The 17,420-nt window shown below is 42.8% G+C and overlaps 1 protein-coding gene across 1 annotated transcript in view; it reads right to left on the minus strand.

The window, feature by feature from the left end:
• m1ap (meiosis 1 associated protein) overlaps positions 1-17,420 on the minus strand; it is a 78,796-nt gene that overhangs the window by 47,748 nt on the left and 13,628 nt on the right. Inside the window, exon 4 of the mRNA XM_063186269.1 lies at positions 5,046-5,241. Within this exon, the coding sequence (XP_063042339.1) occupies positions 5,046-5,241 (196 nt within the window). The remainder of the gene's footprint in view (positions 1-5,045; positions 5,242-17,420) is intronic.

The raw sequence follows: 17,420 nt of genomic DNA on the forward strand, positions 1-17,420 counted from the left end.
AAGGTCACGGTGCTCGTTTCGAGGACGGCCGTGACACGGAAGACAAAGAGACACAAAAAGAGGAAAAAGTACAACAAGGGTGAGGAGGGAGGGAGAAAAAGTGATACTTTCCAACCTAACATAGTTAGTATACTGTAGGGCCCCAAGCCTCGACGAAAAAGGAAGTTCGGCTATAGACCACGGCTGACCTGAAACACTCCCAAGTGCTTAGAGAGTAAATAAATGATGAGATGGAAATAAAAGTAGGAGGAGGAGGGGGATAAAATATCCTGAGAATTCTTAAGTATCGGCATTAAGCATTGGGGAAAAGAAAAATGCATACATTTCCAGCACTATAACCACCACTCAACACGCCCCCACCCCTTAGAATCATTAACATTCCACAAATGAGCAATGCTGACGCAGGGAAAATCCCTGTGTGTGTGTGTGTGCGTGTGTGTGCGTGTGTGTGTGTGTGTGTGTGTACTCTTGCTTTGCTCCTGTTCTATGTTGATAGCGAAGGTAATGGTGAGAATCCTGAGAGTTTATGTAATTGTACCTTAATCATAGGCTCCATGTGTTTATATAGATTTGTGTGTGTGCTGTATGTGTGTGTGTGTGTGTGTGTGTGTGTGTGTGTGTGTGTGTGTGTGTGTGTGTGTGTGTGTGTGTGTGTGTGTGTGTGTGTGTGTGTGTGTGTGTGTGTGTGTGTGTTTACGTAGAGTGTGTGCCAATAATGCAGTATGTGTCTACGTGTATATGTGTGAGAGAGAAAGTGTATGTGTGTATACCTGTGAGTGTGCTTGTACTTGTGTTGGTCTGTATGTCTGTGTGTGTGTGTGTGTGTGTGTGTGTGTGTGTGTGTGTGTGTGTGTGTGTGTGTGTGTGTGTGTGTGTGTGTGTGTGTGCACGTGCGTGCGTGCCTGTGTGTTTGCCTGTATGTGTGCATGTGCATGTACTGTATGTGTATGTGTTTGTGTGTTGGCTTGTGTGTGTGTGTGTGTGTGTGTGTGTGTGTGTGTGTGTGTGTGTGTGTGTGTGTGTGTGTGTGTGTGTGTGTGTGTGTGTGTGTGTGTGTGTGTATGTGCATGTGCATGTGCATGTGCATGTGCATGTGCATGTGCATGTATGAGTATGTATTTGTATGTCGGCTTGTGTGTGTGTGTGTGTGTGTGTGTGTGTGTGTGTGTGTGTGTGTGTGTATGTGTGTGTATGTGTGTGTCTCAGCCTGTGTACTGGACTGTACGTGTGCGCTGCTGTGCATGTATGTGTAGCCATCCCGTCCCTGCGCATGGTGAGTGATCATCACAGCACTAGCATCGCTGCCAGAGGAGGATGATCAATCCCACTCGTTACTCCGGGTCGGTGTTTACATGGCGACTCCAGCGCACCCCTATTTCAATGCGGCTCCTTCTCATTACAGCCACGGCTGATTGCAGAGCCAGATTAGTACGGTGGCGTGACGCTAAATTACTAGGGACCGACTGGAGGAGACGACTTTGGGGCTGAATCAAGAGAACTTTATTTTTTGCTTTCCTTAAATGAAAAAAAAACATACTCGTCCTGCTTTCTAGAAAAGACGAGCACCTACATTTGTTTTGTTTTTTTTGTTTGTTTTAACGCGTATCTCCCTGTTTGTTTGTCGAGGTTTTCAATAACAGTTTGTTGTTTAAGGCCAAAAATCACTAGCAACAGGTGTGGACTTCTAATGCTGTGGTGGTTCTCTGTGTGTTTTTATGATTTTCTTTCTTATTTATTTCTTAGCTCTTATCTATTATGTGTTTAACTTGCCTTGCTGTTATGTGTTGTGTGGATGGCCAGGTGGCATTCAATTTCCCCTTTGGGGATTAATAAAGTCTCTTCTCTTTCTCCCTCTTCACTTTTGCCTGTGGTGGGTGGCCTGCTAAGTTGGGGATATGAGGCATTTTACGCTTTACTGTAATTACTTGTTCTGCTGTCCAGAAAGATGAGCACCTCATGATTTTATTATTATTATTATTTATTTATTTATTTTTAACCCCCTACACTTTTGGTTAGGCGTGGAAGCTGCTGAGTTTTGGATATGACACATTTCTTTGTACAGGGTTCCCACTCTAATTCAGATATAAAATTCCATGATTTTCCATGACTTTCCAGACCCAAAAAACAGAATTTCCATGACCACTTCCGTAAAAAAATATGTGAAAAAGTTTTTAAAAGTGTGAAAACTGAAGATTATCTTCACCCCTAGAGCCAACGCCGAGTCACCGCCAGACTCCATTACATTCTAGAATGTTGAAAATGACAGCGCAAAACTAAACTGTCTCTGCTGAAGCGTAGTAGTAAAACCAGTAAGAAACAATGTTATACACCAAACAAAATAGTTTTTGCTTCTACACAACTGTTAAGAAAATTCCATGATATTCCATGACTGTGCATGCAAAATGGTAAAATTCCATGGCTTTCCATGACTGGAAAAACGTTCATGAAATTCCATGGTATTCCAGAGATTCCATGACCCGCGGGAACCCTGTTTGTATGACCAATGTATGTTAAGAAATTGACAATAAAACCGACTTGATTTGATTTCAAATCCTCTTCCTGCTTTTATTTTGTTCAACGCCCTTCCTTCACGTTTGTCTCGGCTGCTAAGTTGTGTATGTGACACATTTGAAATATGCCTCCTGCTTTCGAGCACCTCAATTTGTTTGTGTTTTTTCTTTACCCCCTGCACTTTTTGCTGCTGAGTTGTGGCTATGGCAAATTTTAAATAGTCTTAAAATACATTTTAAATACGGCTTTCTAGAAAGCGGAGCATCTCAATTTTTCTTTTAAAAACTCCTTTCACATTTGACTGAAGAGGGGATGCAGCTGATTTGAGCTGTGGATATGACACGTCGGCCGCACTGCACCACACTTCAACTTTAATTAACGTAATTACATAAGTGCTTTAATTTGAGTTTAATTACACCTTAACACAGGCTAGGCTTCTGTAGCCGCGGCTGTGTGTGTGTGTGTGTGTGTGTGTGTGTGTGTGTGTGTGTGTGAGAGAGAGAGAGAGAGAGAGAGAGAGAGAGAGAGAGAGAGAGAGAGAGAGAGAGATAGAGAGAGAGAGAGAGAGAGAGAGAGAGGCAGAGCCTCAGAACTGTTACCTCCTATGTCATCCACAGACTCCCACAGCCTGGCTTGTTGAGATTCTCAGACTGCCTCGTAGTGCCCCCACAGGAGGTTGCCTAAGGAGGGTATTTGCTGGTGTTTACGATGGTGCGATGGGCCTCCCCTGTTAACCACAGAGCCGAGTACAGCTGGGAGGTGCTGCACTGTGCAGGGGGACAGACTGCACCCATGAGAAACTTGGCTCTGTCTGGAAACTAAAGCCATACATACACCTCCAAAGTAGTGTGTGTGTGTGTGTGTGTGTGTGTGTGTGTGTGTGTGTGTGTGTGTGTGTGTGTGTGTGTGTGTGTGTGCGCGTGTGCGTGCGTGTGTGTGCGCCCGTACGTGCGTGAGTGTGTTTATGTGTCTGTGCATGAGTAGTGTTTGTGTGTGTGTTTTCGGCGTCTGTCTGTTTTGGAAAATTGGGCTGCAAGTAGATTAAAAGTTCTCCCAAACAACAAGGAATGTTGCTTTGCAGCCATTGACAAGATTAGGCAGAAAATGGATTAAAATGCCTTACCCTACAGGTACAAGCCCTATACAGTCCCCTTTAGATGCAGTGCACATATACTCATTCAAGTACAATGTGTGCCCTAAACTCTACACACACAACATTGTTCATACGTTTATATAATATATTATATAGATGTCTTGTGACTTTTGTTTGTGTTATATAGTGCGTGACCTAGTATTGAATTATAAGCATTATAAATATTGCATTGTTTCACACTCGAACACAAATTAAAAAAAGGGACCATGCCTCACTACACATAATGAAATATTCAGCTCAACAGAGCAACTTTCTTCTCTGTTCTTCACAGAAACCTGACCACAGAGCAGGAATGCCATAAGCCAGGGGTGTCAAAATCGTGCTTACATGCACTTTATACTCATAGTTAAATTTCACACACACTCTTTCCCATCATACATGGTTAAGTTTAAATGTGTCTCTTCACATCCTGTGACACACAAAATTTAATGTTCAAGTTGTTAGGCTATACATTACTGGTGTCTGGGCCAACTGTATCACACATTTGAAATTATCTCGCGGGCCGAATAAAATGGCACCGCGGGACATATTTGGCCCCCGGGCCAGAGTTTGACATCCCTGCCATAAGCAGTAGTAGAGTGGAGCTGGGCAGCAACCTCTGCCTGGGTACATATTAAAAATCATGGTCAAGAATTTACTGTAAACTAACAAAAGTTAAGTTTTAATCTAACAAGAGATGGGAAGGGAATACTACAATACACTATACAAGCAAAACAGAAATTGATAGCATTGGGTATTCAGAGTCATATCCAAGCACACTGCAGCCAAAACTTTTGTGGCCTTAAAAACGTAACAGTTTATAAATTACTCATAGTATAGCTGACCTATTGAAACTTTTTAGCTGAAAAAAAAAGTGACAGCATGTCATCTTCATAACCAGAATGAGAATGCCCAAACCCGCCCCCGGCTGTCTATGCAAGAGGTGAAGGTGCGTCAGCGCCGTGGCTTCAGCACTGCTCCTTGCCCATCAGCATAACCAGAGTACCCCTGACCAACTTTGACATGGGCACCTGCCAACCGGCCACATGCTAGTAAAACTTGACTATGGCTAATAACAATTTCAGTCTCACTAGCCACAGGTAACATATTCTTTGTTGTGACAAATCACAGAAGTTGCATCAATTGTTTGGATTTAAAGGCAAGAATATTCCAAAGAAAAAAAACTGATCACAGAACTCTGGCTATCAGGAAGGCTAAATGGCTAGTGACTCGGGAAAACCACTAGCCACAGCGGCTGGTGAGCAAAAAAGTTAACGTCAATCCCTGCTACCTACCCTCATCTTTGAGGGTGAGGGTGCGTCTGAGTCGGGCTCCATCCCTGCTTGCCGCCCACAAATCCAATACCCCTGCCCCTGCCCCTGAAGCAGGGTACTCTACCTACCCTCATCTTCGAGGTTGTGGGGTAAGGGTGCGTCGGTGTCGGGGCTCCATCCCTGCTCGCCGCCCATCAGCCGCTGTTGCTGCGTGGTCATCTGCACCACTAGGAGGCGCCGCAGGCTGCCCAGGTCGGCGTCGCGCAGACCCGCCTCCAGCTCCCGCACCAGTGCACGACCCGGCTGGCTGCTCATCACCGTCACCTGGGAAACAGAAATAGTGACATCACGTGAGATCAGGTTGGATCCTTGGGGCCAGTGCCATGCTCAGAGTACCTCAGCCCCAGTGGATTGTGGAGGACAGGTGACAAGTGACATTAGAAATACACAGAATGTTAAGTTTGGCTGGCTTTGCAGACTGGCTTTCAGCTCCTGCACAAGCGCACGGCCCGGCTGGCTGCTCACCACCTTCACATGGGAAAGTAGTGAAGCCTAGCTTGGGGTCAGTACCATGCTCAGGGTACCTCAGACCCAGCGATGACATTATAAATACACAGAATAGAGAAAAAGTATGGTTGGCTTGGCAGACTGGCCTTCAGCTCCAGCACCAGCGTACTGGCTTCTCGTCGACCGGGGAACGGCGAGAGGAGCAGAGGATTCAAAAATAAAAAAAAAGTAAATTCATGGGGTAAGTACAGCACTAGCACGTGACATTACATAGCTCCTACATCATTTACTCCATTGTACCTAATGAGGTAGATAGACTGTGTTGTTGCTGAAAAACACTAAAAACCTAAAAAGAACCCACCATACATTTGAGCCAAACAGGGCAGAGCCAGCTGATCCTGAGAAAAGTACACAGGTCCACTGGTTACTCAGATAAGTTACCTGTGTAGAAATAAAACTGTTTCTTTTTTTAAAAACTTTTGCTTTTAACACCTCTGGAGACGAGGTCAGGTGATCACCTTCTCTGATTGGGGTTACACAGCCCACCACAGCACACAAAATTTGTCGGAGGCTTGGGGCCAGTGCCATGCTCAGCGCACCTCAGCCCCTGCGGATTGTGAAGGACAGCGGAGAATGGGACAGGTGAGATTACAAAGACACAGAATGTTGTAAGAGTATGGTTGGCTTGGCAGACTGGCCTTAAGCTCTTGCACCATGCCACGGCACAGCTGTTATGGCTTCTTAAAAGGGGGATTTGTATCTTAGATGACACATTTTATTATAGTTAATTAATCATCTATTTATTGGAGCAGTGTTCTTTTCCATTCTAGTGTTCTATTATTTAACGATTTGAATCAGCAATTCATTAATCTATTAGAGCAGTAATCCTGATTATTTTTACATGAAATGGAGTGTCTTTGTCTTGAATGGGCAATGTCTCTGAATGTGTAATGTCTCACCTGTCTAATTTGTCTTTTAAATGGAGAAACTAGCAAAGACTGCCGTAGTGTCCACCCTTGTGGACAATGAAGATTCATTCATTCATTCATTCATTCATTCATTCATTCATTCATTCATTCATTCATTCATTCATTCATTCATTCATTCATTCATTCTCATCACAGTCACTTGGTAAAGTGAAGCGAACGGCATGATTTTGATTACACTTTATTCTAATGCCTTGCTCTGTTTAAGGTCTGTGGCAGGAGGAGGAAGTGAAATGAACTGATGCGAGGTCAGGTAAGGTAAGGTGATTCACTTCTATGATTGGGGTTAAGCAGAAAGCCCACAAAATTAAATATCTTGACACCCTGGGACCACTCCAGTATCAAGCTCAGGGTACCTCAGACCAAGAGGCCAGGCACTGATGTGTGGGAGCTGGCTGCTCAGCACTGTCACCTGGGAGAGTGCAGTGAGGTGAGCTGAGGTGAGGATATGCTGCCTTCATTTGTAATTGGGGTCAAACAGCCCACCACAGCACTTGCCTGCTTAACATCAGACTATCTTTACAAGTGAGACAATCTGAAAGCAACCTGTGCAATTTCTTGTAGGAAATGAGTGGTTTACAATTGCCCAATGGCCATTTACCAAAAATAAAACACCACCAGTGCTATCATCACAAACACACAAGATGTTGTACCAAAAGGTTGGAGGCCCCTATAACTCGACTCCTGCTCCAATACAGTACCACCTCCTGTCCTGGCTGACCGCCGCTCATAGCTAACTGCTCATCACTAACTGTCAAAAAACGTGGACAGTTAGATGAAGTGAGGTAAGGTGAGGTTCCATTTGTCATTGGGGTCAAACCATGCCACACAGAGCACACAACAAAATAGAGCCTCTGCCTTAACCTATTACACGTCTGACTGCCCATCTCACCTGGGAAACTGAGTGAGTGAGAGGAAGTGGGCAGCCCTGTGACATACTGAGCTGAGCAGTCTGGGCGCTATACAGTATTTTGGTTTGAGGCGTTTTTATGACTCTTTTGATGGGACTGCAGAGAGTAGGACAGGAAGCGAGTTGGAGAGATGATGAAAGACGGGCCAGGATTGGGAAATGATCATCACCGTTACCTGAGAAGTGCCAGTCAGCAAAGGAAGTGTCTGAGCTAAGTCTTTGACGTCAAGTCAGTGATGGCTGCAATATGATTTGTCAGCTGCTGTGCTGGGGGAATATGTCGATACAAGCTGTAAAAAAGTCTGTCTGTACATAGGATGATGTGGTAAAAGTGTCTTTCTGGTATATGTCGAAGTGAGCTGTCTAATCTTGATGTCAGGAAATGACAGCTTCAGCACAGTTGATCAAAGAGGGGAGGATATGACCAATGCTATCAGTACAAATTCACCGGATGTTGTAAAAGTATGTGCTTTTACCACAAGCTGGTTTTCACCTGCAGTGTACAGGCCTTTGGGCTACAAGTTCATGCAAGATTAAGTTGTGTATTTGACTCTGCGTGCATTGCGAGCTATTTGTCTCTTGCTTGATGAAATTAGTTTTACGCCCAGTAAGTTTTATTTTGTTGTAGCAAATAGCCAAGGACTGTAGCCTTTTTGAAGTGGCTGATCATTTTTTTAAGAGTGAATCTCTATTGTCCTCAGCTGCTGCTAGAGCTTCTCACATGTGGTGAAACTTAGCCTGGCGACGCCATCCTATTTACTCCACTCAAAGATTTTGTCTCCGCACATCGGCGAAACCCTCCTAGCTCGGTTCGCTCACTGTTTAGCCAATCAGCAAGCAGTTGGGAGTGGTGACGCTGAACTCACCCGCGAAGTCTGTTACTGATTGTTTAAGGTAGCACTATTCACACTTTTATTTTGTAATTTGTATGCTTTTGCAACTAGGGCTGGGCAATATGACGATATATATCGTTATCGTGATATAAAAGTGTATATCGTGACCTTTCTTCTATATCGTTCATACTGTGATATTCAATTGTATAAAATTGATAAAATTACTATCATTTAATTACATTTCATGTTGTCACAATACACACTATAAGTTAATGTAACTGTAAAAATAAGAATAAAAAGATCCATTTTAAAGAAAGGTTGTTTTGCGACATGAAAAAATAAAGAGCAAATAAAGAGAATAACTGAAAACGTATGTAATTGTGCTATATCGTGATGTATATCGTTATCGTGATATGAAGTAATCCGTATCGTGATATTGTTTTTTTTTCTCCATATCGCCCAGCCCTATTTGCAACACTATATCGTAACAGTCATGCTAATAAAGCACAATATGAGTTTTAATTTGAATTAGGAAATCCAATGCATTTAAATGACAGAGTAAGATCAGACCATCTCCCAACCTCCATGGAGACTGATTCCTCTTAGCTTTCGCCAGACTGTTTGACAGAGTCAACAGTCGGCTTTCGTCCAGGCTAGGTGAAATTGAGGTAAAGGTTTACGTTGATGTGGTAAAAGTGACCGCTTTACCACAATTAGCCAGAGGTTAGGAGGATGTGTGGTGTGACCTATGCCAGCGGTACAAATTCACCTTTCCATGCTTGTTTCCATTCTTGTTTTCAACTTTACAGGCCTCTGGGCTTATGAAAGTTTTTTTTATATATACAGTATATACATATACGTACATGGCTTTTTTGACTTTATTTTTGAGAGGACAGTGGAGGAGAGACAGGAAATGAGTGGGGAGAGAGAGACGGGGAAGGACCGGCAAATGACCCAGGCCGGAATCGAACCTAGGTCGCTGGTGCTGTAACCCAGTGCCCTACCGTTAGGCCACGGCTTTTTTAAGCTGTAGACTTCTTTTAAGTTGCAGATCAGTGAAGCTACAATGTCTTCAACTAGGCCCACAGCCACAGTAAAGAGCTTCAATTCGATTCAATCATGTCGTCTGATTTTGGTCCTATTCCTTCAAAGCTGTATGTGTAATGGGTGTCACTTATCCACCAAATTGCCTTTAAACCTGAAAAGAGTCTGACAATGTGCAGCTGAGTTGACATTTTAACAGTCAAGTGGAACAGGAGAGCATATTTCTGTCAATCTCAGATGGGCACGGACTGTTACCATGGTTGTATGACAGGCTTTTTCCTGTCTCTCTCTCTCTCTCCCTCTCACTCACGCACACACACACACATGCTCACAAAAGTGCACACACACAAAATATCTGCCTGTCCCTCTCTCCTAGTCTGTGTCTGTCTGTTTCGTCCCCTCTCTCACACACGCACACCACGCATGTACGCACACACATGTCACACGCACTCACACACACACACGCTCACACAAGTGCACACACGCAAAATCTCTGCCTGTCCCTCTCGACTAGTCTGTGTCGTCTCTCTCCCTTTCTAACACACGTACACGCACGCACACACAGGCATGCATGCACACACGCAAATATGCACGCATACACACACACACACACATTACATTACATTACATTACATTGCATTTGGCAGACGCTTTATAACCAAAGCGACTTTCAAAAGAGGACATAATCAAGCCAACATCACAAGCAAATACAAAGTGCACAGGAGATATACAGAACAACAAGTGCAGTTGCAAAGAGGGGTTAGTTGTTCCACACACACATACACACACAGCTCAGGCTGCAGGTAGAGGGAAAAAAACCTGCAAAACTAACAATGAGCCCGCCATGTGCCTTCAGGCATTTAAAGTGCTGATGCCAGTCAGTCACCGTGGCAGCGCGCCCTCTTAACAGCAACTCAGCTGCTGGAGCTGGATATTAGCAGTGACAGTCATGAGATACAAAGTATCTTCTTCCCCGCAGGCGAAACATGAGCTAATAAACTTTATTATTACATCATCCCTAATTAGTCATTTGAGTAACCAGACACAGTCATATAATTCATCATAATGATTTCCTTGAGACGGGGGCGTAAAAATTCTGCGATGTGACACCTGGCACAAGGTAAGTGGGTGAATCACCAAGGGAGACGGTGTGCATCATGGCAGAAACAACTACTGACAAGTCAGAGGTGTTGGAGTGAAACTAAGCTCGATCAACAATGTGTTCAAATTACTATTGCATTTAGTTATCAACCATCTACTAACAGGAATGTAACTGTAAGATAGTGAACTTCCTCTTGAACTTGAAACTAATTACTTACTTACTTACTTACTTACTTACTTTCCTGATGAGAGTCATAAAAAAGTCCGGGATGACATGACACCTTGTGCAAGGTGCGTGGGGTGAATCACTAAATACATTTGAAAGATAGAAAATAAAGACAAAGGTCTGCCCACTGGGTGCATGCTCCAAAATACAGCATTTTTTGTACTTTGCACTTTTATTACTTTGAAGCCAACTTTCCATCTCTTTTATTAAACCTTCCTCAGATGAATCAGAGTCAGAGTCCGAGTCAACAAGACAGTGTGCAATGGGGCAGAAAAGAGACGCTCCCCGACAACAATGAGACAGACACAAGTTACGCGCTCAGATCACATTACTGGCCATCCCCTATCTCTCTCTGCTGACTAAACCACATTGCCCAGAGGACGGTGGCACAACTCCAAAGCCATTACGCCATCTCCTCTGCAATAGTTTAGTCAGACGCCCCATCCACTATGCCACATGCCTACTGTTCTGTCAAGATGGGCTGCTTCGGCGAGGTGAGCTACCAATAGGCTGTTAACATAACCCAAGGCAAGGCAAGGCAAGGCAAGTTTATTTATATAGCGCATTTCATACACAGGTGCAACTCAATGTGCTTCACAAAGTTAACAAATGTAAATGAAAGGAAAACAGGGAAATGAATTAGAGTCAAAAAAACATTTAAAACATTAAGATAAAACATAAGGTAAAAATAATAATAAAATAAAACATAAAAAAACATAAAACCTTGAAAAACATACGCAGTCTTCAGATTTTAACTGTTCGACGACAGAGGAGTCTGGCCTCCTTTTTTCCGTTTACCTGATAGGGTCTAGAATTGTTAGGGTTTTGTCTTCTCTTATTTTACCGTCTTTTCATTCAATAATTTAAGAAAGCATCTGAGAACAGCTTTGTCTTGAGTCTAGATTTAAAACTATCAATAGTGGGTGCATTTTTTACGTCATCTGGAAGCTGGTTCCAAAGCTTTGAAGCATAGAAGCTAAAGGCTGCCTCTCCACACTTTGTTTTGACTTTTGGAATCACCAGCAAATTCTTCTCCGTTGACCTTAGTGACCTGGTCGGTGCATACAGCTGAAACATATCCAGTAGATATGTGGGTCCCATTCCATTTAATGATTTAAATACATGTCATGTAGCATTGCCTTAAAATCAATTCTATAGCTTACTGGGAGCCAATGCAGTGATCTTAAAATTGGAGTAATGTGGTCAAACTTCCTTGTCTTTGTAAGAACCCTTGCAGCTGCATTTTGTACCAGTTGAAGCTGTTTAATGGTCTTATTTGGGAGGCCAGTAAACAGACTGTTACAGTAATCGACTTTACTAGAGATGAAGGCATGTATTAGCTTCTCCAGATCATGTTTAGACATCAGGCCCCTAAATTTAGAGACGTTTTTTATGTGATAAAATGCAGACTTAGTAATAGCTTTCATGTGACTGTTGAAATTTAGGTCACTGTCAATGAGGACCCCAAGATTTTTAACTGTTTCCCTTGGTTTCAGTCCCTTCGTTTCAAGGATAGTAGCAATCTTTTGTCTCTCCTCTCTTTTCCCAAATATAATTACTTCAGTTTTTTCTGTGTTCAGCTGGAGGAAATTGTGAGACATCCATTTGTTAATTTGGTCCAGGGCTCGAAATTAACTTTTTTCCTTTGTGTCCCGCAATGGTCCCGGATTCCACTTTGTATTGTCCCGAATGTAACCAGAAGTGTCCCCATTTTTTTCGCGCCTAAATAAGTGGTAAATTATGTCCACGTTCAATTTCATGTGTGATTATGGTTTTTTTTTGGTTTTTTTTGCAGTGCAACTGTGAATTCAGGTCTTTAAGAAAAAATTAGGGTGTGTTAAATCATGAACATCTGTGCCTTATATAGAAAAATGCCTTGAGTAACCGTGCACATTTCGTTTTTCAAGAATATATGAGCATGGTGATATGAGGAAATCTGCATTCAATGACATTATATTTGTCAAACTGATTGCTTTATGCACCAATATAGCCTACCCATCATGTAGGCTATTGTAGACTCTATTGCAGCCAGCCTGTTACTCTGTTGTAGCCTATTTAGCCTACAGAAAAAAACAGCTTTCATTTAGTCTACTACATATCAATAACAATTCAGTGTCTGTTTAGCTTTAGTTAAAAAGTGGCAATAGTCTAACCTAGTCTGACTTTGGCCACTGGTTGTGATGGGCATGCCGGTGGAAGATAGCCAGGCCGTGCCCTCCTAGTGATGCAACATCTTCAGCCAGTCTCGAAGAGATGTGAAAGTCGATGATAATCAGGCTAGGTGGAAGAAGATGCGGTAGGTTTTGGGGCCGCATTAGGAGTATGACAACGCATTGCAAGACGTTTCCTTTCCGCTTTAAATTCACTTGACATTGACATCAAGACAATTTGATAAGTTAACCTAAAAATAAATGCACAAGAGAAAAAACTACGACCGCACACTTAGGCCTACCTCACTTTCGAGAAAGAGAGGGGGATAGGCTAGCATGGAGAGGGAGGGGAGGGGGAGAAAGAGAGGGATTGGAGAGAAATGCGCTGGCAATGCTGTAAAATTGAAGCGCGTTCTTCGTGCTTGTAATCAATGAAGTCAAGGTGGACTTTTTCCCTTTTCAATTAGACCTTGGCTAATAGGCATTTCTGCTTTTACCAGCACAGAAACAATAACACGGATACTTCAACATTAATTAAATAACTGCGTTTGTATGACAATGTTCAGAATATAGCGCCTTCATTTCCAGCCACATTTGAATGAAACTGCTTGGCGTTCTTGGCTAACAACTACCTCTGTTAGCTTGCTTACCGTTTCCCTAACTATTTGTTAAGTAAGGGTTAACGTTCGGTGAGAAGGTCGCTACCGTGGAATAGCAGCACGACAGAGAGAATCTTTAGACCCCGACGCGAAGCGGAGGGGTCTTGTTCTCTCTGAAGTGCTGCTATTCCACAAAGCGACCGACTCGCCGAAAGTTAACCCACTTATTATATGGATATACTTAAATGATTCACACATGGCGGGGACATTTCTTTAGGCCTATTTAATGTTAAGTCTATTGTAGTTTTTAATGTCAAAAGATTGTTGCTGCGCAAAAACAAAACAGTGCCGTCGTGGATAGAGGTGCTCCGATTGCTCGGCAGCCGATCATGCTCGGCCGATAATGGCCAAAAATAGCCTGATCGGTGATCGGAAAAACATGCCGATCAAAAAACCGATCCAGAGATATTAAATTCCTCACGCAACCATTTCGCCTTTACACCTGGCGCTGCCTGCATGTAGCCTAGGTGCTGGCTCTGCACAGCTGCTGCACCAAAATAAGGCATCTTTACTTGTCTTTAACTTTTTGGAATTCCCTCCTTCATTTTCACCATTTATAATCATATCTGCATCAACAATGATCTGATTTTCCGATCCATGCTCAGTTTACATGACGCTTGTAATTTGTGAATGGCGTGTCAGTCTCGCCATGTTCACTATTTTGAGTTACAGCCTGTCAGCACGCAACAACTAAACGTTTCCAAAACAATCATCAACTGTATTGTTTTTAAAGTTGTAGCCTAATGGACAGCCAGGTCATTAGTTTTGTAGTCGCTGCAACACCAAACAGCAACTAGGGAGAATGGACGGTGAAACTCAATGAGTCTGTGCAGGGAATTCTACATTCTATGACAGTGTTACAGAGAAAGAGCTTTCCTCGCAGACACGCTGTGTTGTGCGTGTTCCCTGTTCTTTCAAGTGAAGTTTTTTTTTTCTTGTTTTGTGTATGTAGAAATCTCAAGTGTTTCAGTCACAATGTAATTTGCGATAGACTACTTCTCGCCCGTTAGCCATTTTACGTTATAACCTGTGTAGTTGCCTCGGTCAGCACGCGACAAGTTCACGTTGTCCGCACAAGCATGCCAACGTTATTGTTTTCAAAGTTGTAATTGACAGTCAGTCGATTAGTTTGATAGTCGCTGAAACGCCAAACGGCGACAGAAGTGAGAGGGAGAGAGCAGAACGGTCGCGGAGCACTGCAGCTGTGGACAGTGAGTGACAGAGAGGGGAGGGGCTCTCCTCACGAGGCTGCTCATTTAAAGCGACAGGGTTTTTTCTCGTATGCAGAAGACGAGAGACTGAGATCCAGGTGTCTGAGCTTCAATTCAATCTCAAATAGTTAAGTAATTATATGCAATAACTTATAAATTGATGTAATGTTTCAGTTTCAATTCAATCTTAAATAGTTTAGTAATTATATGCAATAACTTATAAATTGATTAATACTGTAGACTTACTTGTAGGCTATATTACCAACACTAGTCTGAAAGAGCTGAAAGATAATAATAATGATAATAATAGCCTAATAATAATAATAATAATAATAATAATAATAATAACAATAATAATAATAATCATAATAGTAATAGCCTAATAATAGGCCTACATTGTGAAAGCGACATGTGCAAATTAAGATTGATTGGTTTATGGGCAGAAATATTCAATAAGGATAATTAATAGGCTATTAAAAAAATAGGAAATAATTTCTGTGATCGGCAATGATCGGTGATCGGCAGATAAAGATTTTTGGTGATCGGTATCGGTGATCGGGCCAAAAAATGGTGATCGGAGCACCTCTAGTCGTGGAACACCGCTAGGCAACAGGTAGCCAGGAGGACAACAGGTGTTGTCTATCACAGCAGCTGATTAGAGTCTTGTTGAAAAGTCGCTTTAGCAGTGAAAAGTCTTGTTGCCATTGACAGCGGTCTGTTATAGACCAACCCGTCCGTTATCGAAAAATAACAGACGTGCGAACGTTGGGGAGCCCCGTTGAAATGAATGGAGCATTCGACCGATGACGTCACACCATATAATAATGGAAAGTAATTTACAGGCAGTTTCTGATATGTATGAATGAGGGTTAATCTACTTTAGAGCCAGCTCGCGTTTCTGGTGTTTTGGGCAGATAGCACGCGACAGGTGGCCACAGACAACTGCGCATTGTTTGGGGCTGTTGCTTTGCTTACCTGAAATATTAGCAAAACCGACCTCCATTCCTCTCACAGCTTAACCATGTCTACTGGAATATATCCTTGTTGGCTTGAAAAATCAACAATCCAGAGCCCGTTTTCTCTGAGAGCATTTCTAGTTCAGGGTGAAATGGCATAACCAACGGGACAACCTCTCAGCAGCAGTCCGAAGAAACACGCGCTTGCAGTCGCAGCTGCGAAATCTTAATCAACATTCTAGAACACAATGCGGACGTTTATAGGAAAGTTTTCTGTTGCTATTTTCGCTGATGGTTGGTGTTGAGTTAGGCTAATGTCCCAGTGTGATGGCTTTGCAAATATAATAGCCTACTTTTTGAATCTTTTCATTTATATTTTTGGACGGTCCCGGCATTGTCCCAGAAATGATAACTTTGTGTCCCCACAACATTTTTTATGGTCCCCGGGACGTCGGGACACCGTTAATTTCGAGCGCTGATTTGGTCCATGCAATGATAGAGTGATTCAAGGGGGGTGTAGTCATTGGGGGACATAGATAAGTAGAGCTGGGTATCATCCGCATAGCTATGGTAATTTATGGAGTTATTCTCGATAATGTGTCCCAGTGGCAACATATGAAGAGTTCAGATGCAAAACCCCCTAAGTGCCTTTTCAGAAAATAATCTTAATTCATTTTTATTTAATACAAAGCTATCAAAATTGCATATTTTTGTTTTTTATTTAAGTAATATAACTATTTATATGTATTATCAAGTACATGAATGTAAACCAAACCAACAACGGGGTTCTCTAAAAATATAGAAGTGCAGGTCTTCAGAAATGGAGTTAGGGGGTTTTGCATCTGAACTCTTCATATACAGATTGAACAGTAGTGGTCCCAGAATGGAGCCCTGGGGGACCCCACAATCCAGAGACATTGGTGATGAAGTATGTCTTCCAATGGCGACAAAAAAACTTCTTTGTTGTAAGTACGATTTTAACCAGTCGATCACTATGCCCGTAAAGCCAACCCAGTGTTCCAGTCTATGTAGTAGTATAGAATGATTAACTGTGTCGAAAGCAGCACTTAAATCAAGAAGTACCAAGACGGATGATTTGCCAGCATCAGAATTCAATCTTATGTCATTCAATCTTATGTCACCCAAGCATAAAGCCAAACTCTAAACTAGTGTTTCTCAAACGGGGGCATTAGGGAGCCCTAGGGGGGACACTTGGAGTGTGCCAAGTGGTCATTGAGGGACATTAGTCTATTCAAATTTGTAATACTTACGGTGGGGGTTGGCTGGCAGGTTTAGGGGGTGTTAGAAGGTTTATGATGAGGTTAAGGGGGCGTTAGAAGATTTATGATGAGGTTAAGGGGGTGTTTGTTCAAAAAAGGTTGAGAGCCACTGTGCTAAACCAAAGTAGCACTACTGTAGTGTGGTGCAATGGCTTGATAGTTCAGGTTGGCGGAGTAAATCAGATCAGTGGGAAGCTCAAATCACCACAACGCCCCCACTCCATCCCACTACTGGACCACAACGCCAACGTGTTTCATATCAGCAGGTCCATCACGCTCAAATGACCACAACCAGCTGCCTATCTAATTCCAGTCTTATGACCTTACAGTGGGATGAAAAGCAGTACCTGAAATCGTCTTCTCATATAAATCGTGCCGTTTCATCATGTACACACAAACACGCCACGGTGCTAAAATGAGCCCTTCAAGCTGGTTATACACGCACTGAGAAACAAAGGACAGGGGAGCGACACCGGGGGACAGGGCCGTCACAAGGCATAGGCAGACAAGGCGGTCGACTAGGGTGTCAGATGTCTTGGGGGCACCGGGAATAACAAAACCTCCCACAAAATGAGAACTTCCAAGCAAAATAAAACATTAAACTTCACATTTATAATGAATAAGCTTATTCATGGTCACT

This window comes from Engraulis encrasicolus, chromosome 21 (assembly GCF_034702125.1).
Source record: "Engraulis encrasicolus isolate BLACKSEA-1 chromosome 21, IST_EnEncr_1.0, whole genome shotgun sequence".
In the NCBI taxonomy this organism is placed as follows: Eukaryota; Metazoa; Chordata; class Actinopteri; order Clupeiformes; family Engraulidae; genus Engraulis; species Engraulis encrasicolus.